At 42.3% G+C, this 26,789-nt stretch overlaps 1 protein-coding gene across 1 annotated transcript in view; it reads left to right on the top strand.

Annotated features, from left to right (window-relative positions):
* sult4a1 (sulfotransferase family 4A, member 1) overlaps positions 1-26,108 on the top strand; it is a 28,905-nt gene extending 2,797 nt beyond the window's left edge. The window contains exons 2-7 of the mRNA XM_041977561.1: positions 16,730-16,860; positions 18,394-18,474; positions 19,213-19,339; positions 19,422-19,516; positions 24,250-24,388; positions 25,610-26,108. Coding sequence (XP_041833495.1) covers positions 16,730-16,860; positions 18,394-18,474; positions 19,213-19,339; positions 19,422-19,516; positions 24,250-24,388; positions 25,610-25,722 — 686 coding nt within the window. The 3' untranslated portion in view covers positions 25,723-26,108. The remainder of the gene's footprint in view (positions 1-16,729; positions 16,861-18,393; positions 18,475-19,212; positions 19,340-19,421; positions 19,517-24,249; positions 24,389-25,609) is intronic.
* Positions 26,109-26,789: the final 681 nt, after the last annotated feature.

Below are 26,789 nucleotides of genomic sequence, written 5' to 3'. Positions count from 1 at the left end.
TCTGCAAAAGAAAAAGGATGTCATTTTTGTTCTTGCAGCCTAACAGCCTTTAGTCTCACTTGAAAACTTTGGATCCTGAGAGGAAGCTCAGTTAGCTCTTGTTGACCCAAAAGACTGATGAGTAGCTTGTGATCAGTTTCTAGTACAAAATGCCTCCCAGTGAGAAAGTCTTTGAACCGCTCACAGCCCCATGTCAGTCCCAAAGCTTCTTTTTCCACCTGTGCATATCTCTGCTTTGTCATGTTTCCGTCACGGAGCATAATGCATACGCCACAGGTCTCCACTCCTCGCTCTCCCTTTCTAAGAGAACAGCACCCAAGCCACATGATGATACATCCACTGACAACTTCAGCTATTTGTTGGGATTGTACAGCATCTGGAAGTAATGTACGGTCTTTTTCAGTTGCTCAAACACAGCTTGGAGTGCGCAGCCCCAGACCCACTGATTCTTCTTTTAGAGGAAGTCATGCAGTGGCTTATCCTTCTCTGCCAGTCTGGGGATGGATTTCTCGAGCTGACTAACCATACCAAGAAAGCTGCAAATTCAGTGTTCAATGGCTCCTTCAACAACACGTGTTTTCTCTGGGTCTGGCTTCACTCCTTCTGTAGACAGTACATGGCCGAGAGACTTGACTTCACGTTTTTTCAATTCACACTTCCCCATGTTCAGTGTAACACCTGCTCCGTGCAGTTCGTGTAGAACTGTGTGGAGTCTGATGTCATGCTCACACTGATTTTTCCCCAGATGAGAATGTCATCCACATAACATACAACCCTTTGTATGCAAGGAAACCATTAGTCTGTGCAACTGAAGCAGGATGTATTTCTTCCTGCAGACTGATTTGTTGAGGTGAGTAAGGTTGACACAGACACAAACTGTGCCATTTATGGACGGTACTGAAACTAGATCTCAGTCCGTCGGGTCCTGACGGGTTCGGGCTTAATTTCTCTCATTTTCAATGGGCTCGGGTCGGACTCGGGCTTGCGCGGTAAATGAGTGGTCAGGTGATGAGTTTCGATTAGCGTGAGGGAGATGCGGAAATGGATGCTGAGGAGGTGAAACGAAATTTAGCCTCTGGCAATTATGTTTTGATTCCACCTGCAGCGAAAGCAAAGTCTGAGGTGTGGAAGAGTTTTGACCATGTGTATAACGACAGTAATGAGCCAGTGGGTTATGTGAAATGCAAAAGATGTGACATTCTGTTGAAATACGACAGCAAAACAACAAGGAATTCATCGCTGAAAAGGCACATTGATTGAAGCTGTTCAACACCTGCCAGTGCCCAGGATCAACATAAAATCACATCGTTTGTTACAGCATCAAAACCCATCCCTGCAAAGGTGAAACAAACGGTGACAGAGAAGTGTGTCAGCTTTTGCTGTAAAGACATTAGGCCTTTTAATATTGTAAATGGGGCAAGTTCAGTTTTCAGTTGCCTGGTTGATATAACGATGTTAACAGAGGACTTTTGTTTTTTTGTTCCAACTTTATGTTAGTCACGAATAAATTACGTTTAAATGTATGAATGACTCATTATTGACAAAAGGCAAAAACGCTGTGTGCGTGCATGCAGTACACATTTGAAAAATGTCGGGCTGTAAATGGGTTTGGGCTTTTAAAAAGCTGTCAATCAAAATGTTGGGCTCGGGCTTGGGTGAAATCTGTCGGGCTCAGGCCTTGTCGGGCCTAAGTTTTAAAACCCGATTAGAGCTCTAACTGAAACCATGCCAGAACACCACTCTGTTGGCTCCTTGATCCTGGAAATGTTACCAAGTTTCTCCTTGTACGTAAGCTCTGCCTTCACTTTCTCCACAAGGGGGATAGGAATGTGTCTTGGAGTTGTAAGGGAGAAGGGCGTGGCACCTGGTTTCAGCTTGATGGTGTATGGCTGCTGAAAGAACATAAACCTTAACACAGTTTAAGACTCAGTCAACAGAGATTTATCAGTACCATCTATTCTGGACACTAAGATGAGTTTACCACTTGCTGGTCTGCTTAGCAAAGCTGTGTGCAGGTCCTCAAGTACATAGACTTTTCCTGAATTTTTATCTGTTCTGTACTCAAGCTCTAAGTGTACATACCTAAGACTGGCAGTGGCTTGCCACCTGGACCAAGTAGTGGTATGTCTGGTTTGGCTAGTTGAATGCTCTTAGCAGTATTGTGATAGGTCAGTCGTAAATGACAGTGGCATCTGCACCCATGTCAATCTTAAACCTCACTTTGAGGTGTCCTACAGTCAAATGCAACCTTGGGTCTGTTTCTGCATTGACTGAGGCTAGAAACAGAGGTGTGACTTTACAGGTGTTGTCTGTTCCTACTGCATGCACTGTCTTAGTTGATCTACATAATTAGCTGTAGTGACCTGTTTTTCCACAACTGTTGCACGCTGTTTCTTTAGCAGGGCATTGTGATGTGCCATGGCTGGGAAATTTTCCATATCTGTAGCATGACTAGCTGTCACTTGGTACTTTTGATGTAGTTGCAGTTTTCTTGACTTGATGAGAGGCTTTGTGTGTGGCTTGCTATTGGACCTTTTTCTTTGCAGTTACAGCATCAATGTCTTTTTTTCCCTCTGAGATCTGTTTGCTGTTGTTTTACTGACTCAGACTTAGTCTTATTATGTTGATTGATTTTTCTAGCGTCAAATCTTTGTCCAGCTGCATTCTCTCAGATAGATTTACGTCTCTCAGTCCCACCACTAAATGGTCTATAATCAACTTGTTGTAGAGTGCTCCATAGTTGCAGTTTTCTGCTAAAGCATTCAATGCAGTGATGAAAGTGTCCACTCTTTCATTAACTTGTTGGTTTGTTGGTTGAATTTTGCTGCTAGCTGCTGGGTAAAGTTAAGGAAGCTAACCCTGAAGCTAGCTGCTGCTAGCTGCTGGGTAAAGTTAAGGAAGCTAACCCTGAAGCTAGCTGCTGCTAGCTGCTGGGTAAAGTTAAGGGAGCCAACCCTGAAGCTAAATGCTGGACACTAAGATGAGTTTACCACTGGGTAAAGTGAAGGGAGGTAATCCTGAAGCTAGATGGAACCAGACGGAAAGATAAATAACTGGCTCTGTTGCTGCTGAATGCTCCTGTAGGTGTGGTGCTTAGCTCACGTAGCATAGCAACCGCTAACCTATATGTACCCAACCCAGGTTTGATCCCGAAGTCTTCCTGACTAACTTTCTCATCTACCTGCTGAACAATTAAAGACACTAGAGCCCAGACAATGTTAAAAATATAACAATATAAAACACTTGTTTATGAAACACACACAATATACAAATAACATCTTATAGATGTTTTCGAGATTCAGTATTTTATTTCATTAATGATGTGATCATGATGACGTCATGACTAATCGACTAATCATTTTTGAAAGACCTGACTAGTCAACTTCAGAAATCCCCTAAAATCCCCATCCCCAGCAGAAACAATAGGCCTTGTCATTAAGAGGTTAAACCTTGATTGTAAAAGCTGAACTTTACCACTTCCATGATAAATGTCTCGTTGTCTATGGTGACAAAAAAAAACAAAACAAAAACAAAACACTGAGATCCCCCGACTAGTTAAACACGTAATGTTTACATGGTTCAGCAGCGCAACTCTGCACGGGGCTTTTATTTTTTAGATTTTACACTGCTCCCTTGTCTGATTTCCTGTCTGTCCCTATTCGAAATGCAGAATTTATGCATTCTGGGTGCGTAAGGCATCAAAAATAGACTTGCCGTGTAAACTGAGCAGAGCGCCGCGACAATGCACTTCTGGGACACTTCTGATACGCGCTGCAGCGCACCAGGTGGAAACCAAACCATTGACTAAAATGGAGGCGAATAGCAGTGGAGGCCGCGGCGCAGCCTTAACATGTAGCACACGCACCCAGCATAAAACAGGGGTAAGTGTCGCATCTTTCAAGAGAACAGGACAAGCTGACTGTCATTGGGGAGAGTTGAAACTTCAGTATGTTACAGACTCCACAAGAAGCGAGAAGTTTGTTCTTGTTCTCAACACCGAACAAAAAAGAAAGAACAAGAACAAGAAAAAAGTTTGTTTTGTTCCGGTCAGTTCATACTCCATGAGAAGGTTAGTCTGCAACGGGGCGGGGAGAAGGTGCAGGGATGCCTGTGTTTTTATGGCAATGAACACCTGACCAAGTAATATCATATTTAAAACTTCTTCCGTGGTAGGGTGGGGTTGTGCACCATGTCCATGTCTTTAAGTCCCATGTGTTGTATACATTTTTGTACTTTCTCACCACCTAGATCAGCTGTTCACTAAAACTTCAGCCTTGCATCAGGGGAAATGCAGAACCCACAACTTTCAGCTTCACTCTTTTCCACATTAACCACGCCCACCTCAAACGTTCAACCAATCACACAGTACTTCTCAGAGCCCCACGAGAAGAAAGTTCTGCTCGACCGATGTCGAGAACAAGCTGCAATCTTTCCCCATTCACGTTCACGAGAGCAAATTGACGTCATTTTGTTCTCGTGGCCTTGATAACAAGAAAAAAGTTTGATGTAACTGCCCTTCAGCAGCTGCTGCTCACAAAAAGGGGTGTGGCTTTAGTTTGATAGACATACCATGTGGCCAATCACAGACTAGGATCATATCATTAGGCATTGAAAGGTCAGAAAAGGGGGGCTGATGCTCAGAAGACACTGTAGTGGTAAAGACCTGGTTCACGGAGCAGCAGAGACATGGGAGCTGCATTTTAATGCAAGCACGTCAGGAAAAAGCAAAAAACTGAGTGAATCTAGCTGCATTTAATGGTGTTGGATACAGAAAAGCTGAGAGCAGAATTTGTTAAACAAAACATCTTTCATCAGAATATTATAATGTTCAGACTTTTCAGATTTTTTTTGTGATCCTACATTCAGTTGAAGGTTTGATTAAATGTTAAACAATTTTAAAAAGCTGAATTAAAACTTTATTACTATTACAAAACAATTATGCTTGACCAGAAACAAAGAAACAAAAAAAAAATTATATACACCTGGTCCAACTGGACTCACAGCAGTCTGACTATCACTTAATTATGGCATCCCGTCTTGTTTGAATTCATACTTGTGTTGTTCTTACTCTCAAATGTGAGTCACTTTGGATAAAAGCGTCTGCTAAATGACTGTAGAATAGAATAGAATAAAATAGAACAGAACCTCAGAGTGATTCTAAATGAACTATTTGGTTCATCACTGTAAAGAATGAAGCAAATTATTTCGTAACATTATTCCACAAACAAAGTGCAGCTGAATGAGGGGAGAGATTTAAATGAAGAACTTTAAAAAGAAAAAGTTAAATGTGGTGGTTAGATGGTGAAAACAACTAGGTTTGTTAGTTCCTGGGTTCATTCATCTGAGACATCAGAGTTTTTCAGCTTCTGGTTTTGTTTCAGTCAGACAAAGTGTGATCTGATCAAATAATAATTATTTTTTCTCAAATCCTGAAAGCATACAGACTGAACTGGAGTGTTTTTAACACACCGCAGCCTGTTTGTTTCCTTCTGCAGGTGTTTGGTGACTGGAGCTGCTCTCAATCCGTTTCAGGTTTCTGGTGTTTTGTAGTAAAAAGAAAACCTACTTTGAAATTCTTTGGCATTCCAACCCACATTAAAGATAATCCAGAAGAAATCTGCTGAGGAATGCAAAAATCAAGCTGTAATAAAAGGTGAAAATGTGAAGAATAAATGCAGTGGTGCTGTTTTCCTGGTGTTGTAAATCATCTAAATATGTGTCTTAATCAGATTAGTTCTATTAGACTTATCCGTCTGATGAAGCCTGTATTTGAAGTGATGCTGTGGCTAAGAGGCTGAAAATCCGGACTGTTTGATCAGGTTTTACAGTAGGAGGCTGAGCCACATGACTGAGTTCAGAGCAGAGCAGTTTCATGCTACAGTTGCATAAATAAATGCAGATATAAATGAGGGTATTGTGGAGTGTTTCACCATAGTGCTCTACAAATACTGTCACATGATACAGAGAAAGATTAACACTCTGGAGTATAATAAAGCATGCTACATCATTTATAGATTACATCTACCAGCAGATGTTTGTTCGGTCTGCCAGTTTTACAGAGTCCTATGTGTTAAAGGTAACCCTGGTTCAGTTAGGTTTTCATGGCAGGTGGTGGAAACCTTCCTCAGAGGTTTTCTCCATATTAACATGAAGCATCACACAGTTGCTGCAGGTTTGTCGGCTGCATCCATGATGAGAATCTCCTGTTCCACCAAATCCCAAAGCTGCTCTACTGGACTGAGATCTGGTGGCTGTGGAGGCCGTTGGAGTCCAGTGAACTCATCGTCATGTTGTAGAAAGCAGGTGGAGATGATCTGAGCTTTGTGACATGGTGCATTATCCTGCTGGAAGTAGCATCAGAAGATGCTCCACTGTTTTCTTCCTCATTCTGATCCTCAGTTTGAATTTCAGCAAGTCGTCTTTACCGTGTCAACATGACTAAATGCCTTGAGTTGCTGACGTGTGATTGACTGTATAGATATTTGTGTTAACAGGTGGACCTGATAAAATGGACAGTGGGTATAAATTTAAACAAAATGTTTGCTAACTCATAGAATAAACTCTCCTGAGCTATCATCCATGTTTAATTTAAATTAATAGTTCTGTTTGAGATATTCAGAAAAAGTTAAACATGTCTTGTGATAAATTGACTGCATTTATATATATATATATATATATATATATATATATATATATACAGTACAGACCAAAAGTTTGGACACACCTTCTCATTCAAAGAGTTTTCTTTATTTTCATGACTATGAACATTGTAGATTCACACTGAAGGCATCCAAACTATGAATTAACACATGTGGAAGTATAGTACATAACCAAAAAGTGTGAAACAACTGAAAATATGTCATATTCTAGGTTCTTCAAAGTAGCCACCTTTTGCTTTGATTACTGCTTTGCACACTCTTGGCATTCTCTCGATGAGCTTCAAGAGGTAGTCATCTGAAATGGTTTTCACTTCACAGGTGTGCCCTGTCAGGTTTAATAAGTGGGATTTCTTGCCTTATAAATGGGGTTGGGACCATCAGTTGCATTGTGGAGAAGTCAGGTGGATACACAGCTGATAGTCCTACTGAATAGACTGTTAGAATTTGTATTATGGCAAGAAAAAAGCAGCTAAGTAAAGAAAAACGAGTGGCCATCATTACTTTAAGAAATGAAGGTCAGTCAGTCCGAAAAATTGGGAAAACTTTGAAAGTGTCCCCAAGTGCAGTCTCAAAAACCATCAAACGCTACAAAGAAACTGGCTCACACGCGGACCGCCCCAGGAAAGGAAGACCAAGAGTCACCTCTGCTGCGGAGGATAAGTTCATCCGAGTCACCAGCCTCAGAAATCGCAGGTTAACAGCAGCTCAGATTAGAGACCAGGTCAATGCCACACAGAGTTCTAGCAGCAGACACATCTGTCGAACAACTGTTAAGAGGAGACTGTGTGAATCAGGCCTTCATGGTAGAATATCTGCTAGGAAACCACTGCTAAGGACAGGCAACAAACAGAAGAGACTTGTTTGGGCTAAAGAACACAAGGAATGGACATTAGACCAGTGGAAATCTGTGCTTTGGTCTGATGAGTCCAAATTTGAGATTTTTGGTTCCAACCACCGTGTCTTTGTGCGACGCAGAAAAGGTGAACGGATGGTCTCTACATGCCTGGTTCCCACCGTGAAGCATGGAGGAGGAGGTGTGATGGTGTGGGGGTGCTTTGCTGGTGACACTGTTGGGGATTTATTCAGAATTGAAGGCATACTGAACCAGCATGGCTACCACAGCATCTTGCAGCGGCATGCTATTCCATCCGGTTTGCGTTTAGTTGGACCATCATTTATTTTTCAACAGGACAATGACCCCAAACACACCTCCAGGCTGTGTAAGGGCTATTTGACCAGGAAGGAGAGTGATGGGGTGCTGCGCCAGATGACCTGGCCTCCACAGTCACCAGACCTGAACCCAATCGAGATGGTTTGGGGTGAGCTGGACCGCAGAGTGAAGGCAAAAGGGCCAACAAGTGCTAAGCATCTCTGGGAACTCCTTCAAGACTGTTGGAAGAGCATTTCAGATGACTACCTCTTGAAGCTCATCAAGAGAATGCCAAGAGTGTGCAAAGCAGTAATCAAAGCAAAAAGTGGCTACTTTGAAGAACCTAGAATATGACATATTTTCAGTTGTTTCACACTTTTTGGTTATGTACTATACTTCCACATGTGTTAATTCATAGTTTGGATGCCTTCAGTGTGAATCTACAATGTTCATAGTCATGAAAATAAAGAAAACTCTTTGAATGAGAAGGTGTGTCCAAACTTTTGGTCTGTACTGTATATATATATATATATATATATATATTGTTGATGAACAATCAATCTTTTTAAACATATGTACTTTCACCTGACCACACACACACAGCTCTTTTGAAACTTTATTTTACGCATATTTTGCTAACATACAAACAGAAACATGCAGGGGGTCACCATGGGTGATAAAAGCGAACTAACAGAATTACTCCACATGTTCATGGTCATCAAAACCGTTACAATAACTTCATCTCAGTGCGTACTTTTAGCCAATGGAGTTGAATTATATGTATCTTTGTGTGTTACAAGCTGAAAATATTGCCTTAGTTGTAGTTGGTGTTGCCAGGCAACATCTGACCAGAAACTGTGAAATTCTGTGAAAAAATGTGTGGACACGTGTTCACAATATAGGCTTCAAAAACATGGGATAATGGCATAATTTAGGCAGTAGGACTGCAAGTAAAAATGGTTTATTTGTTAACATTTAGACCTTAAACTTAAACAACCATGTCTGTTTGAAAACTCCTGATAGTCACCATCAGCTGAAGTGAAAGTTCTCACAATGACTTAAACATTTTGACTCCAGGAGAATGAATGATCTCACTAAAACTCAGAACAACTTACCTGCAACTTTAACCTGATCATGAAGTGGTCTATTTATTCTGCCTCAGGTCTGAAATGACATACCCAAAATAAATTATGTTTATCCTTATAAATACGAGAGCTGTATGTAGAATTTTTCTGAAATTGTCCTAGGATGGACTAAAAGGAATTTACGGAAAAAAAAAGTTTTTATAGGAATTACTGAAGTAGTCCTATGAATTAGTGAAGTAGTTTTAGTGGTAAGTAAACAATTCCTACAAAATTCTAAAGAAGAAATTAGTAATGGAGTCAGAGGAATTGGTAAAGTAGTCCAAGGATTTGATAAAGTCCTAGAAATTAGGATAGCAGTGGAATTACTAAAGTAGTCCCAGGAATTACTAAAGTACACTTGCGAATTAATAAGGTATTTATACTAGGAATTTATAAAGTAGTTGCAGGAATTAGTAAAGTAGTCTTAAGACTTGGAAATGTACCTTTAGATATTAGTAAAGGAATTCTTGTACATATGAATATAGTCCTAGGGATTTGTAAAATAGTCCTAGGATTTACTAAAGAGATCCTAGGAATGACTAAAGTAGTTGTAGGATTTAGTAAACTAGTGCTAGAAATCACTGAAGTAGTCCTGCAAATTAATAAATTACTTCTTGGAATTAGCCATTTAGTCTGAACTAATGTAGTCCTAGAAATAAACAAAGTAGTTCTAGGAACTGGTAAAGTGGTGCAGTGAATTAGTAAAGTAGTCCTAAATAATTGTAAAGTAGTCCAAAGATTTACTCAGAGGATTTAGTAGAGTACTTGTAGGATTTAGTAAGGTAGTCCTCAGAATTAGTAAAGTAGTCATAGTAAGGTAGTCCAATAAATGACTAAAGTAGACTTTAGACTTTCTCCACTACCAAGACTTTAGACTTTATGTTATTTGTGTGTTTGTGACCGATTGTTTGTACTGCTGGCTGTCCAACAAATTACCCACACGGGATAATAAAGATTCCTTGAACCTTGAACCTAGAGTTAGTTGAATGGCTCTAGGACTTGATGTAGTTGCAGGAATTGGTAAAGTAGCTTTAGATATTAGGAAAGAAGTATTTGGAAATTCAAAGTAGTCAGTGGAATTATTATTCCACAGAATTAGTGAAGTAATCCTAGGATTTAATAAAGTACTCCTAGGATTTAATGAAGTAGTCCTGAGAAACAGTAATATGCCATCTACAGGAAGGGTCAGAGTCACTGGAGTTAACAGAATTGTCCTGAATTTGTAAAGTAGTCCTAGGAATTATCAAACTAGTCCTAGGAATTAATAAAGTACACTTGAGAATGAGTAAAGTAGTTCTAGGAATTAGTAAATGAGTCCTCAAATTTAGTAAACTAGTCGTAGCTATTAGTAAAGTAGTTGTCGGAATGAGTAAAGTAGTCCAAGGAATGAGTAAAGTCACTGTAGTGTGGTGGTAAAGGCTTCCATCCCTTTTCCTCTTCCTCCAGTTTGTACCCAGCAGGTGTGACCCATCAGAGGTGGATGCAGGGCGGAGCAGACGGCTTTATAGCTTGCTTGGTGTCTGCTTCTCAGCATGCGGCTGCTTCCCTTCTGTGGTGTGTTGGCGGTTGTCGTGGCTGGACCTGCTAGGTGTGTCACGGTCATGGGCTGTGTGGGGTGATCTTCTTTTTCTGGTTGTAGTTTTTTGCTTGTGGTTCTGGTTTTTTGTCATTTGTTTCTGTTAAGATCATGTTTGGGTTTTTGTTAGTTTTTTCCTTGTGTGCTCTCTGGTTTTCTGTTTCTGCCTCATTAGAACACCTGGTCTGATTGCACATCCACTTCACCTGTTCCCCATTACTCCTTCCGTGTATATATGTCCCTGGTTTTCAGTCACTCCTTGTCAGATCCTCTTATTTGGTCATGTGTGGTTTTTGTTGTCTGGATTTTCCCTGTCTTGTGTGGTTTCTTGTCTCGAGTCTTGGACAATAAACCGTTCATCTGCACCAATTCTGCCTCCTGCTCAGACTGCCTGCAATTGGGTCCTCACCTCCACCGTAGACCTTGACAAGGTGACTCTGATTGCCGGTTTACTGTAAGTGTCTGCAGTGTGGCAGTTTGCTGGCCGTGGTTGGGCAGCCTGCCTTGGTTCTGCCTTTGTCAGGTGGCCCGGTTCTCTCCCCCTCTCTCTATTGCTGCAGTAACTTAGCATCAGGCCAAACTACCTTTTCTGTCTGGCTGCGGTTCCCTTCCTTCTTCGGGTAGGGGAGGCTTCACTCACTGGTAATGACATCTAGCCTATGATACCACTTTTTTTTTCTTTTTTTTTTTTTTTTTTGAAACCTAATTTTGTGTTTGTAGACATGCAGGTTGGCTGTGTGCTGAGTAGGATATTGATCAGGCATCCCTGCATGCTCTGTCTTGTCCAGATCTATTTTGTTAAGCACCGCCTGCTTACTGGAGACATCCTCACCACTGGGCTCCACCCAATCTGGACCAAGGATATGCTCCTGCTGAGTCTTCTAGACCAGTGATTCCCAACCCTGGTCCTCAAGGCACACTATCCTGCAGGTCTTAGATGTCTCCCTGCTGCAACACACCTGATTCAAATTAATGGTTCATTAGCAGACTTGTGCAGAGCTTGTCAGAGAGCTGTCAGGAGTCAGAAGAATCCAGGAATAGCCCCCACATTCATCTTAGAAACACCACAAGGATCCAGAAAGAAGTAAAGCCCAGGATAGTCTATGATAGGAAGAGTGAATCTTTCACTATAAAACCTCCTTCATCTCCATGGAAACCAGCAGGACCTTCATGATTCATTTCAAACAAAAGCAGAGTCATAGGAAAATACATTAGCAGAGTTTTTAGAGCTAGGATAAAACTTTTCACCACAAAACAGCAAAACTAAGACATGATTTCTGATTCTGGCTGCTAGCTCCAGAGATTTTGTCCCATAGTGATAAGACAAACATTTTTGTAATCAGCAGAGTCTCTGCTTTCATATGACTCATTTGTTTGTATTATTTGCTTGAAGTGGAGTTAGTTAGTTCACTTTATTAGACACACATGGGTCCATAGTAAAAAGAAAACAGAAGAAAAGGAAAATAAGATAAAATCCACAGTGTCACAAGACTGCATGAAGTCTATAATATAGACTTTCCACAACTTTGAGTAAAACTATTCTATCCCTTTATCTAACTCCACATACCAAATAAAGACAAATCCATCCATCCATCCATCCATCCATCCATCCATGCATCCATCCATCCATCCAACCGTCCATCCATCCATCCATCCATCCATCCAACCATCCGTCCATCCGTCCATCCATCCATCCATGCATCCATCCATCCATCCAACCGTCCATCCATCCATCCATCCATCCATCCATCCATCCATCCATCCATCGGGTCGCAGGGGCAGCTGCCTAAGCAGGGAAACCCAGAGAGTATCCAGGTTGTGAATTGTCCTGAATGATAATCTTTTTACAGGAACTGTGTAGTTCTTTTAGTGTTTGGAGGGCAGCTGATGATCTTTAGAGCCATTTTGATGACCTTCTGGAGCGCTTTCCTCTGAGTTACTGTGCAGCTGCTGTACCACACAGATACATTAAGATGCTCTTAGTGGAGCACTGATAGAAAGATACCAGCAGTCTTTGTTCTTCCTTAACCCCCTCAAAAAGTGCAGTCTTTGCTAGGTTCTTTCAGCAGCTCAGAGGTGTTCATACTCCAGGTCAGGTCCTCCTCAATGTGGACCCACAGGAAGCAGAGATCTTCCACCCTCTTCACAAAGTCCCCACCGATGTTCAGGGGGCTCATAACACAGCCCTGTGGGGAACTGGTGCTGAGGGATGTGGATGTGTGTGGGCCCATCCTCCCCCTCTGACTTCGACAGAACAGGAAACTCCTGATCCACATGCAGGTAATAATAATAATAATAATAATACATTTTATTTAAAAGCGCCTTTCAAAACACCCAAGGACACTGTACAAAGGAACTTTAAAATAGTTTAAAAACCACTATGTACAAAACAAACATTAAAACTGTTAAAAACAATAAGTGCAAAACTAAGCAGAATGGAGGACAACAGAAAGATGGAGAATGACTAGATGGCATAGGACTGTCTGAACAAATGTGTTTTGAGTTGTGATTTGAAGAGAGGAAGAGAGTCTATGGTACGGATGTCAGGGGGAAGAGAGTTCCAGAGATGGGGAGCAGAGCGGCTGAATGCTCGGCTCCCCATGGTGGCGAGACGGGCAGGGGGGACAAGAAGCTGGAGAGAAGAGGAGGAGCGAAGTGAACGGATCGGAGTGGCAATGTGCAGGAGATCAGATATATATGGAGGGGCCAGATTGTGGAGTGCTTTGAATGTAATGAGGAGAATTTTAAAGTTAATTCTTTGTTTTACGGGGAGCCAGTGAAGTTGTTGTAAGATGGGGGTGATGTGGTGAGTAGAAGGGTCCGTGTGATGATGCGTGCTGCAGAGTTTTGGAGGAGCTGCAGTTTCTGGAGGGATTTATTGGGGAGACCAAAAAGAGGTAGCATGTAGGAGGCCGAGATGAACCAGTTTGTCCACCAGTCTGTGGGGAAGGATGGTGTTAAGTCCACAAAAGCAGTCACACATAGCTTTCCTGCTGTTCCAGACAGTGCAGCATGAAGGGCTGTTGCAACAGCATCTTCCATGGATCTGTTCACCCTGTAAGCAGACTGGTGTGGGTCATAGGTCGTGTGAGGAATGATGTGACATGACCCTGTACCAGTTTTTCAGAACACTTCATCACTACTGGGGTGAGTGTGACTGGCCGGTAGTCACTGAGACTGGAGATGTGGGTTTCTTGGGCAGTGAGACTATGGGGGAGGAATTCAGGCAAGAAGGGACCGTGGACTGGGACAGGGACTCGTTGAAGATCCTTGTGACGACTCCAGTCAGCTAGTCCGTGCAGTCATTCACTACCAGTCCAGAGACGCCATCGGGTCCAGTTGCCTTCCTCGGGTTAACGGCCCACAACGTGGGCAACACTCTCCTCCGTGAAGGTGGTGCCACTGTGGTCCTCAGGTTGGTGGGCAGCTGCAGCTGGTGGCTTCACCTCAAAGCGGGTAAAGAAGTGGTTCAGCTCCTCTACCAGCGTGGGTGTAGAAGGTGTAGAGCAGTAGTTGGTGAGTTGCTGGACTCCCTGCCACACTGTCGTTGCTGTCCAGATAGTCCTCAATCCTCCTCCTGTAGTTCAACTTGGCCTTCCTAATGCCTCTCTTCAGGCTGGCTCAGGCTGTGCAGTAGAGAGCCCTGTCGCCAGAACTAAAAGCTGTGTTCCTTTCTTTCAGCAGCTGCTGGACCTCCCGATTCAGCAAGGGCTTCTGGTTAGGGTAGACCCAGATCCATCTGTCCCCTGTTACAGTGTCAATGCAGTATTTTATGTAACATAAAACGCTGTCAGTGAACACCGAGAGATCTGGCTGTTCAAAAATGTTCCAGCTGGTCCTCTTAAAGCAGTGCTGTTGTTGAGAGGGACCATCAGGCCATCCTCAAACTCTGGTGCGTAAAGGGTTAACTGACGATGAAAGGCCTCTGACAGACAGGTAACCAACTATACAATAGTCCTCCTGGCTGCCAGAGGTGAAGTACAAAGTGTCTGTATCCTTTTGTAGACCACATCTGATGGATCACAGATAGACAAACTTTTCATGATGGCTTTAAACTGAGATTAATGTGAAAAAAAGGGTTTCATTTAGAGTGGTCAAAGCTTTTCTGGTAACTGAGAAGGATTTTTGTGACATGACTTGTTCTGTTTCTCAGCCAGCACGTGGCCAGCCTGAGGCTACACGGATAAATATCATCTAAGAGAACATCCTGTTCACAAGAAGTCTGAAAGGCCCTCGGATTGTTAGAAAGCTGAAAGGATGAGTTTAGAAACTGAGATCTCTTCCTTTCTGTGTTATGAAGCCATTTTCTCTAGTTTAACAAGTTGTGATTGGCTTTTTTTTTGGTTGTTGTGATTGTCAAATAAATCTGATAAATCTCAACCCCAACAGTCTGCACTTTAACTTCATTCTGCGTTGCTTTCATGGTAGATTTAGTGGCTTTTCTGAAGTGAATTTAATACTTGAAGGAGAAGTCTTTCTTGCTGTTGCTTCCTGAGCAAAACTGTGGACACAGCTTTGGTGTGTTAACGCCACTCTAAACGTGTTGCTGATTTATATTTAACCAAAACACTACTATTTGTGTTTTGTTCTTTCTGTCATTGGTTTGGGTAGTTTAATAAGGCTCAGCTCTCAGCTGGGTTAGGTCATACTCAGAGGTGCCAACAGGCAAAACAGGCAAATGCTTGGGGCCCTGAGGCAGTAGGGGGCCCCCAAGGGCCAACCAACTTTGAGACTGAGCTGTGACAATGTGGAAAGTTTGCAGTGACAGTGATGACCACTACAGAACTCCCTAAAGGGGCCCCACCTCCATCTCTCAGTCTTGCAACGAGTAGTGGTGGGTCTTTTGTAAACAAACAGGAGAGAGCAGGTTTATAAAAATGAGCATTTTTCTATCTGGCAGTAACAAAAGAAAGATATAAAAAAAACAGGATGAGTAAATACAAGACCAAGACAGTGGTAAGTAGTGGAGATAATCCAGAAGCTAATTTAGCTCAGAACAGCTCAGTCTGTCCTCCTGATGACAACCTGGGTGTCAGGAGGCTGAAAATAAAAACAGATAACTTGGATCATATCCTTATCCTTCTGAAAACTACTCATTTATGTGCTGTATTTGCTGTAAATGTAATCCTAAAGGGTCACAATGCCGGTTTCAGCACATATTTACAGCACATGATCTTCTGCATTGGATCTACATTAAATCAAATTGCCCCTTGTTGATTAAATGAACATAATCAATATTGAAGAAGTCAGTAGAAGAAGCGAAAGCCATCAAAGAACATTTAAAAGTTGCAGTTGAAGAATTTAATGCTGTACCAATAATGCCTTTAAAGATATTGACATTTTGTTGTTACAATTTCATAATAAAGGGGCAATGAACGCTGGTTGGAGGGCCCCCTGTGAAATTTTATTGGGCCCCCAGAGACCCGAAATCACCTCTGGTCATACTTCTCCAACACAAACTTCTGTCACTTTTTCCTCTGCTGCGCTCCCTGGTGGGTACCACAAGGCTCTGTTCTTGGACATTTTTTATTTATTAAAGGAAAAACATTTGTGGTTTGTTGGTTTGAACATGGCCTGTAAGGAAGATGGGGTAGGGGGGATATTGCTTATAGGCAAGGCAGTTTATTTGTACAGAACATTTCATGTACAGTAATTCAAAGTGCTTTACATAAAACAAAAGCATTACAGATATTTAGAAATAGTAAAAGGCAGCAACACACAGCAAGAATCACAATAAAATAATAAATTACATTAAAATGATTAAAAGCAAGATAAGTTAAAAATAAAAAGTTAACATGCAGATTTCATGCATAGGCGCATGAGAATAGAAATGTTTTTAACCTGGATTTAAAAATTTCTACATTTGGTGAAAGTTTAATCTCCACTGGCAGTTTGTTCCACTTGTTTGCAGCATAACAGCTAAATGCTGCTTCTCCATGTTTAGTCTGGACTCTGGTCTGGACTCTGGTCTGGACTAGTTGACCAGAGTCTTTGGATCTAAGAGCTCTGCTAGGTTTATATTCTCTGAACTTATCACAGATGTATTCTGGACCTAAACCATTCTGGGATTTGTAAACAATCAGAAGGGTTAAAACAAAGGTTGTTGTCTGTCCTGGATGATTGTGAAGTTAATTGTTTTGGGGTTTTGTTGTTGTTGTTGTTGTTTTCCTGCAACCCTGGTATACTCATGTTCTTCCTTATGTCTCTTCTCTTTATTTAGGCACCAGTCTGCTACAGGAAGTAGTTTACCTAGTGAGTCAGGGAGCCGACCCTGATGAGATCGGCCTTATGAACATCGATGAACAGCTTCCTGTCTTAGAATACCCACAACCTGGATTGGATATCATACAGGTACGGAGATTCCACTAATATTTATTTATCAGCTAAGCTCAGACTGAAGGAGGCCTTAGCCATCTTCGATTCTCAGATTATCATTTAATACGTGGGGAAACTTTGATTACATATCAGAGTTTTCAGAGAGAAACCTGGTAGCAGCAGAGAAACCAAGAATAATTAAAGCTGCAAGCAAGATAAATGGCCTTTACCTTCAGCACCGCTTTCGTCTATGCAGCGACCATGTTTCCTGTCAACCTTTCTGCCACGGCGCTTTCATCCTCACTTGCAGTAACACCTGTAATCATGTAGGCTCCATGTGTACAAAATTTCATCAAGCTCCAAACATCCCTGTGACCTTGCTGCCAAAAAGGATGATTTTTGTTTTTTGGCATCACCTCAGAATTTGCCACGGATACATTTGGCAAAAACGCAGAATTCCATGAGTTTTGGGGCATGTTCAGGCCCCCAAAAGTTCATTTGAGATGAAAAAGAATATTAACCACAAGCACTAAGGGAGCGCAGACCACAACCAAATCCTTGTATGAGAGTAGAGAAAAGACAGAGATACAACAGATAGAAGGCAAGACCCTTCAATCCAAACAAATACCAACCAACTGAAAACAATGGCAATTATCATGAGCACCTAAAAGAGACAAGCAAGCTGAAAGAAAAACAAACATGTATCGCAGCAATGAAATCAGAAACACACACAATAAAACCTAAACAAAATGTATAAACCCATAGGACAACTCAGTGTCAGCATGCAAAATCTTACAACTCAAAGATGACTGATTTTGTAAGAGGCTGCCCAGAGACCCAGGCAATCAGCAGTAATACCACAGCACGAATCCCAGCCACCCCCCACCCCAGATCTGTCCAGAATGTGGAAGAGTAAGGCCCCAGCCAGAGTCCCCCCGCGATCACTGGGCACAGGCCTGGTGAGCCAAGATCGGCAGCTGCCGACCCACCAGGTACCGGCTATCCAGGGCGACCAGAGCACATAGGCCAACCCCCCCACCCCCCACCGCAGTGAGAGGGAGCCACCCCCAGGCACTGGAGCCAGAAGCCACTGCCACAAGGCGGCCCTAACTGCAGACCCCCCACAGCCCCCAAAAGGGAGCTGTGGACATGACCTTAGAGCGAAGCTGCCCAGATCCCCACCACTGGAAACCACCAAGGACCTGCAACCATCAGGGCCCCCTGGCAACATCCACCCCCCAAAGCATCAAGGTCGCAATCCTCCACCTACACTGAGTGATGGAGGTAGCCAGAGGGAGTGAAATCCAACTAACTGATTCTTTGAGGAGGCAGACATAGTTTCAGTACTGATGTGGTCTAATAAGGGATTCCTAAACTGCTGAATACACAGATTATTTTTGGTTTTCCAGTTCACAATGATAGTTTTCTTTGTGATGCACAAGACAGTAAGGATCATGTGTGCAGAGTTAAATACCATGTTGATTTGATGCACAGTGGGGGGTTTGCAGGAATATTACTTTTAAGACACGTTGACAGGTCTTCACAAACCTGGTTTTCGTTCTTCAACAGGAGCTGACGTCACCTCGTCTGATAAAAAGCCATCTTCCTTACAGATTCCTGCCGACAGCCATGCACAACGGAGAAGCAAAGGTCAGTTCACTGAAGCCAGATTAGTTATCTGTTGTTGCCAAAATACACTCCAGCTGCTCCTCGCTGGAGCGAGAGTCAGTGCCAGAGTTGCTAATCGGAAGGTGCATCGCAGCAGCGCCGTTCACCGACTGCTCGGTGATCAGTTGAACATGCAGTGATGAGTGGAGATATTTCAGTTTTACAATAAATATCTTTGATGCCCTCTGATAAGACAGGTGAGGAGACAGGAAGTATACAGAAGATAGCAATACGATGAGGACAGTAGATCAGGGATGGCCAACGTCGGTCCTCGAGAGCCACAATCCTGCAGGTTTTACATGCATCCCTGCACCGACACACCTGACTTAAACTAATGAGTCATTGTGCAGATCCTTATAGGCTGTTGGATCCATTTAATTTGAGTCAGGTGTGTTGGTGCAGGGATGCATGGAAAACCTGCAGGATTGTGGCTCTTGAGGACCGACATTGGCCACCCCTGCAGTAGATGGAGGACAGGGACAAGAGGACATGAAACAGAGGGACTGGGTTGTGTAAAACATAAGTTGCTCCAAGATAAATTTTGTTTTTTGGTTTCCAGAGACGTGTGGATGATAACCGTCTCTCTTTATTGCTTTGTGTGTTTAACTTTTGCACCTTCTTGATCTTCTGGTGGGGATCCCCAGTATAATGGTAGGGGAAAGACTGGTATTGTTGTGGCTCTTCATCACCGTGACAAGCATTGTTGTGGCTCTCTACCAGGTGATCTATATGGCCAGAAACCCAAAAGACTTGGTCGTTTCCTACTACCAGTTCCACCGCTCGCTGAGGACCATGAGCTACCGGGGAACCTTTCAGGAGTTCTGTCGGCGTTTCATGAACGACAAATGTAAAAATTTTGTTTTTTAAACTTTATATAACAATTTGTCCAGTCTTCTTTCCACACTGTGTTTTTCTTTCTTTTCCTCCAGTGGGATACGGTTCCTGGTTTGAACATGTTCAGGAGTTTTGGGAACATCGAATGGACTCTAATGTCCTCTTCCTGAAATATGAAGATATGTATAAGGTAAATCTTGTCTGGCTTCTGGGTTTTAGTGCTATTATCTTTATTTAACTGTAAATCTTATGGTCTCAGTTTGGGTTTAATGGTTAACAATTCAAGCAATTCAGTTCTTACTTTATCAATCCTGATTGGGAAATCCAGCTCTGCATTTGACTTATATGTACTAGAGAGCAGTGGAGTGCCATGTTTCAGCACTCGGGGGGCAGTTGGGAGGGGTTGGGGGTCTTGCTCAAGGAGTGTAACTCCACAATTTGTGTTGCATAAAAGCTGAGACTTTTCCAGTTTTCATCATCATAGAAAAATAAAATAAATCAGAAGTGGCCAGTATTTTTATGAGTAGGGTTAGTTTTATTGACTTTGACCTGAAGCTAATGTAAGCAATGTAAACAATGAAAATCCACTAACCCAGGAATCCTCAGTCCTGGTCCTCGCTGCAACACACCTGATTCAGATTCAAACATGCTTGAGGTCAAGCTGTGCACAAGTCTGCTGATTAGCCATTGATTTGAGTCAGGTGTGTTGCAGCAGGGAAACTTCTAAAACCTGCAAAACCGCCCCGGAAGAACAGGATTGAGGATCCCTGCAATGCCTAGCAAAATTAATCAACTTCTGGCCTTTTTTAAAGATTTCTTGTTGTCTACTTGTTTTATTTTATTTCTCTATTTGTTTTTATTTACTCTTATTAATGTGTTTATTTTATATTATTTAGAATTTGTTATTTATTTATTTATTTATTTATCATTCATTCATTATTTTTTACTGTATCTTTTTGTTGTTGTGTTAATTTTTATTTATTTATTTTTATTTTTACCTCGTCCTGTTCAGCATGGTGGCAGCAGAATGATGGTCGGGCTGCTGTGTTTTATGGGTATAAGTCTCCTCTTGATAATCTGATTTTTTTTTATTTAAATTATTGTTTATTTATTTATTATTATTTAGGGCCCAGGACCCCAAAAGCCCGAAAGCCACCTCCTTCCCGCTAAAGCAGAATGCCCACACAATGCCCAGGAAGACCAGGACCCCCAGACAGCCACTCGGTGTGGGCAAGCACTCGCCCCAATGCTCCGCCCCGCTCATCACCCAAGTGTCCAAGACACGCGGCCTTAAATAAGATAATATGACTACAAAGTCGATCATCAAACTGCAGCTTACAGGGTCCTGGTGCCAAAGATACATGTGGACACTCTTATACCTGAACATGATGTTTGTTATGGACAGTCCATGACAAGCACAGAAGTCCAATAACACAACACCGATTGGATTCAGATTGGCGGGACATTCCTCCCAGTCACGCCCCTCCAGGTCTCGCTGTCATTGCCCACGTGGGCATTGAAGTCCCCCAGCAGAACAAGGGAACCCCAAGAAGGAGTGCTCTCCAACACCCTTTCCAAGAACTCCAAATAGGGTGGGTACTCTGAACTGCTGTTCAGTGCATAAGCACAAACAACAGTCAGGACCCAGTCAGGTGGAGGGAGGCTACCCTCTCATCCACCCAGGTAAACCCCTAAATACAGGCATCAAGTCGAGGGGCAATGAGTATGTTCACACCTGCTTAGCACCTCTCAACTGGAGTAACTCCAGAATGGAAAATGGTCCAGCCCCTCTCAAGGACAGTGGTTCCAGAGCCCAAGCAGTGTGTCGAGGTGAGTCCAACTATATCTAGCCAGAACCGCTCAACCTCATGCACCAGCTCAGGCTCCTTCCCCGCCAGAGAGGTGACATTCCACGTCCTTAGAGCTAGCTTCTGCAGCCAAGGATCAGACTGCCAGGGTCCCTGCCTTCGGCTGCTGCCCAGCTCACACTGCTCTCTACCCTGAGGCCCCTCCTGTAGGTGGTGAGCCCATGGGAGGGGGAGCCCATGTCACCCTTTCTGGCTGAGCCCGACCGGGCCCACATGGGCAAAGGCCTGACCACCAGGTGCTCGCTTCCGTGCCCCACCTTCAAGCCCAGCTCCAGATGGGAGCCCCGGTGACCCACGTCCAAGACAAGGGAAACCTGGATCAGTTGTTTTTATCCATCGTAGGGGTCTGTTGAGCCATGCGTTGTCTGGTCCCTCCCCTAGAGACCTGTTTGCCATGGGTAACCCTACCAGGGGCATAAAGCCCCCAACAACATAGCTCCTAGGATCGTCTGGACACGCAATCTTCTCCATCGCAGTAAGGTGGAGGCTCAGGGAGGAAATTATTAATTATTTAATTATTTATTAATGATGACTAATAACTAGATAAGCTCTTTACTTAAGTAAATGTTTATCGACACAATAAACTAAAAAATAACACTGATGCAGTTTATGAGAAGATTTCAGCTCTTTAACCTCTGTACCAAGATGTGTAATATCTTCTATCAGTCTGTGGTGAAGAGCTCAATCAGCTTTGGGGCAGCAGAACCAGAGACTTAAAGAAACTGAACGAACTGATCCAGAAGTTCTGGTTCTGTTCTGGAACTAATCTGGAGCTCCACATCAGTCCATAACAACAAGGATTATGCACAGCCACAACTACATACAGTTTTATAAATAGTGTTTGTTTTATACTGCAAAATAATTTACAGTTCTGATGTTTTTATTGCATTGTTTCAGACAGAAATGTAATCTTAGTTTTACATTTTTCTTTGCATAATTCATTATGGCCCAAAATATAAATAATTTTAAATTAATTACTTTAGAATAAACTGACCTAGTTAAGAATAAATAAACACATTACTGCACATCATAATAGGAATAAACTAATCTTATTTCATAGTTTTAATTCTGTAATATAATTTTAACATTGCATTTCTGTCCTGGATTACAGTAATGCTGCAGTCCTGGTGCAGAGATGAAATAATTCTCTGAATTTATTGCAAAACCAAAACACTGGGAAGACAGTTAAATGATTCTTCGGTGGTCATGACACTAATTTAATTACCTCAGTCACTTCAATGACTATAAAAAAAAAGTGAAAGGTCACATGGCCCTGTTTAATCTTTACTGCTGCTTCTGGACTGGAAGAGTTTGAGATCCAAATACTGAGGGTGCACTTTCATATTAATGTTATTTAACTTAAATGGGAAAAAATAAGCTGAAGTCAGATTCTCTCACAGTTTTCTCCTGCTCCTGGCTGCCCCTGCCTCTTTTGTGCTGTGTTGCAGAAATCCATCTTATCTGTACTTAGTTCAGCACATTCTTGTTTGTAGTGTGGACTCTTTGCTTTGCCAAAGGTCCATGTTTGCATTATCTTATCAGTTTTACAGGGTTGTGTTAACACTGATGTTCTACATGTTTTCATGTAGAACAGCTTCAGAGAAAACAATCAATCAATATTTTAATCAATATTTCTACCTCAAATAGAAATCGGATTGGACCATCAGGCGCCACCTCAGGTGATTGACAGGTCGCTGGAATTGGTTTTACAGTAGCTGCAGCATGAAAATGTGGAGAAAGATCCTGGAACCAGTCTGGTTTATAGAGGAAGATATAAGAATGAAGAGGAAGGAGACAGATCAGGTGGAGACAGACCCCAGACCCAGTACCAGCAGCCCCATAGCTCCCACCATGGAGCTAGCCACACCAAGATCCAGTCCACCACCACCACCACCAGACAGTAGACCAGAACAGATCCCCCTACTACCACCCAGGATCCAGTCCACTACCACCACCAGACAGTAGACCAGAACCGATCTCCCTACTACCACCCAGGATCCAGTCCACCACCAGACAGTAGACCAGAACCGATCCCCCTACTACCACCCAGGATCCAGTCCACCACCACCAGACAGTAGACCAAAACCGACCCCCTACTACCACCCAGGATCCAGTCCACCACCACCACCAGACAATAGACCAGAACCGATCCCACTTCTACCACATCAGGATCCAGTCTACCACCATCAACAGACCGTAGACCAGAACTGATCCCCACACTACCACACCAGGATCCAGTCCACCACCACCAGACAATAGACCAAAACGGACCCCCTACTACCACCCAGGATCCAGTCCACCACCACCACCAGACAGTAGACCAGAACCGATCCCACTTCTACCACATCAGGATCCAGTCTACCACCACCAACAGACCGTAGACCAGAACTGATCCCCACACTGCCACACCAGGATCCAGTCCACCACCACCAGACAGTAGACAAGAACCAACCCCTCTACTACCACACCAGGATCTACATACTGAACCCAAAACAACCAACACCCACTCCTCATTGAGACAAATAAACTTGCTAAAATAGCGACAAAGTCGCTAACTTGGCAACATTGGACAGATTTCCTTTGTCTTTCTTCGTTGTCAGAGGTTGTTTTGGGGATATCTCCCCCTAGTGAGCAGTTGTTGTAACTACATGACGTTGTCCCAGTGGTTTGGTCTGTTTAAGTAAAGTGCAGTGTGAAAGCAAACCAAACCAGAGTTGGGACATTTTTCAGAATTCTTCATCCAAGTCCCCGAGCCTTTCCTGGTGGTAATGTGTCCTCACTCAGCGGGTAAAAGAATCTGTAATCAGATTCAGGAACAAATAGCTGCACCTTGGCCTGAGACAGGTTATTGAGTCATCCCCTGGTTCTGATTTGATTTCAAACTGAAGTCACACAGAGACATACCACACACATAATAATCAATTCTTAATTCTCCACAGGTGACTAATCCTTACACACCAGCATCTGTTGCCCTTTATACCAAACACAGCAGAAGGACACAGTGATTACTGCCCTATAAAGCCTTTTTTTATTTCTCTCCTCATGTCTTCTCCAGGATCTAGGTACGATGGTGGAGAATCTATCCAGGTTTCTGGGTGTCAGCTGTGATAAATCTCAGCAGGAGGTGATGGTGGAGAGCTGCAACCAGCTGATCGAGCAGTGCTGCAGCTCAGAGGCTCTGTCTATCTGTCGGGGTGAGTGGGAGGGGAACAAAACAGGAAGCACATCTTAGAGCAGCAACATAAACATATACACGCACATGCACACACACACACATGCACACACATATATATGTATATTATATTTATATATTATCTTCCTTTTTTATTTACAAAGTATTTGTTCTTGTTTATAATGCACTGCACAACTGGTTGAGGTCTCATTCTCTCGTGTTTATATTTTATGTGCATGATAATGACAATAAAGGAATCTTATGTCTTAGGAAGGGGTTGTGGGGTTGGAGTGGGGTGCACTGCTGCACGGACGTGCTGATCCACTTCAGTTTGCTATGTGTGAACAACCATCTTTTTTTTCTTTTTGTTCACTGAAAAAGGTGCAATAATTATTTAAAAAGGTTAAGACTAAAGGATTTCAGTCTGTTTTCAATATTTAATATATCTATATATCTATAGATATATTATTGTCTATATATTGTCTCTATATTTACCCCCCCCCCCCCCCCATCCACTTCATCAGGTCCACCTTCTAGTACTGGGTTTGACCCCCTTTTAGTACTGGGTGTGATAGATGGAAGCAGGTGGAAGTTTTCTCCATATTGACATGACAGCATCACACAGTTGCTGCAGGTTTGTCGGCTGCATCCATGATGAGAATCTCCCGTTCCACCACATCCCAAAGCTGCTCTACTGGACTGAGATCTGGTGGCTGTGGAGGCCGTTGGAGTCCAGTGAACTCATCGTCATGTTCTAGAAAGCAGGTGGAGATGATCTGAGCTTTGTGACATGGTGCATTATCCTGCTGGAAGTAGCATCAGAAGATGCTAAGGGGCCCAAAGTGGGACAGGAAAATAAAACTCAGTTGCAGGTGGACCTTTTAAAGTGACCAGTGAGTGTAAAAATCCTACAACATTTATTGTGTTTAAATTTTGTTTACATCTAAATTCACGTTGTCATTTCAGTTCTTTTTCCTACTTTTTTTTTTTGTTTGTTTGTTTTTCCATCTGTTTTATTATTATTTTGATTATTTAATTAATCAATTAATTTTTGCCATCTAGTGCTTTCAAGTCTGGTGTTTGGTTCGATATAGATTTTACAGCTGGCTGTCTGTCTCATCTGTGTCACCACAGTAGGTGAGTTGAGTCGCTGCCATGGAAAGCTGCTGTTCAATAAGATGATTTCTGGACAGGGAGGAGAGTCTGTGGCTGAAGATCTTAATGGTCCCTCTTGTTCCTGCAGGTCGTGTTGGTCTGTGGAAGGACGTCTTCACGGTGTCTATGAATGATAAATTTGATGCCGTATACAGACAGAAAATGGGCAAGTCTGACCTGACCTTTGACTTCTGGCTGTAAGAAGGACCCGGTCTCTTCATCACCACGGACTGCCGCCTCCCTCCTCACACTGATGATCACCATTTATACCACCAGTCACATTCCTACATCTACACAGAGTTTATCAGTCTGAAATGAAGTCACATTGTAAGACTTTCCCCCATAATTCGATCTATTTCAGATGAACCATATATCAGATGTGGCCTGAAGGAAATCATTGTAGTTACAGAAATACTGAATGATCAATAATCAATAATCTGTCTTTACAGTATGTTTGGATGTTACACGTACACCTGGTGTGGGATGGGCGTGGGGGGGTTGTTTGTTTTATTGAGGAACCCATGTGCACATATTTATACTGGAAATCCCATATTCATGGCATAATGAAATAAACGTGCTCACATCAACATTTTTCTAGTTTACATGTGAATATTCAGATTTAATCTCACATGTTCATACTTTTAGGAGAAATGGTCCAATGTCAGGAAATATGAGAAATGCCAACTTCAGTTTCCCTCTGGAATTAATACTTTTCTCTCAAAGAAACATATTACATATCTGGATGCTAAATGTTAAATAAATGTTAAATAAATGTTAAATAAAGTCGCGAAAGTTTCCTCTTCAGAGCTGCTTCTGATGTTTTAGATGAGCTGGAGCCACTTTCACATTACAAATATGTTTGACCTAACCTGACGCCTGGTTTTACCAGTTTTTAGTTTATTTTATTTCTGGTATCAGACTAATTTATTTATCTGCTTTTATTTATTATTTATTTTGTATTTCTTTTTTTTTTATTTATCTTTAATTGTTCATGTTGTTTTATATTGTGTTTTTTGTGTTTGTGTTTTTATTTTTGTAATTTTTTTGTTATTTTTAAAACATAATTGTAAATAAATAAGGAGTTAAGGGGTTGATGCAAAGTAATACCTTAATGACATTTCAAAGATACAATCCTTATTTTTTTCTTTTCTTTTTTTTTTCAACCCTGTCCTGTCCAGCATCCTAACATATAGAACGGTGGTCTGTGTGCCATATTTTGCTTGGCAGATTTTATTATTTTTATTATAATCTTATTTTCTTTAGTCTTT

Source organism: Melanotaenia boesemani, chromosome 23 (assembly GCF_017639745.1).
Source record: "Melanotaenia boesemani isolate fMelBoe1 chromosome 23, fMelBoe1.pri, whole genome shotgun sequence".
In the NCBI taxonomy this organism is placed as follows: domain Eukaryota; kingdom Metazoa; phylum Chordata; class Actinopteri; order Atheriniformes; family Melanotaeniidae; genus Melanotaenia; species Melanotaenia boesemani.
The sequence above is the reverse complement of the archived record's forward strand: the minus strand, read 5'-3'. Positions and strand labels throughout refer to the sequence as shown.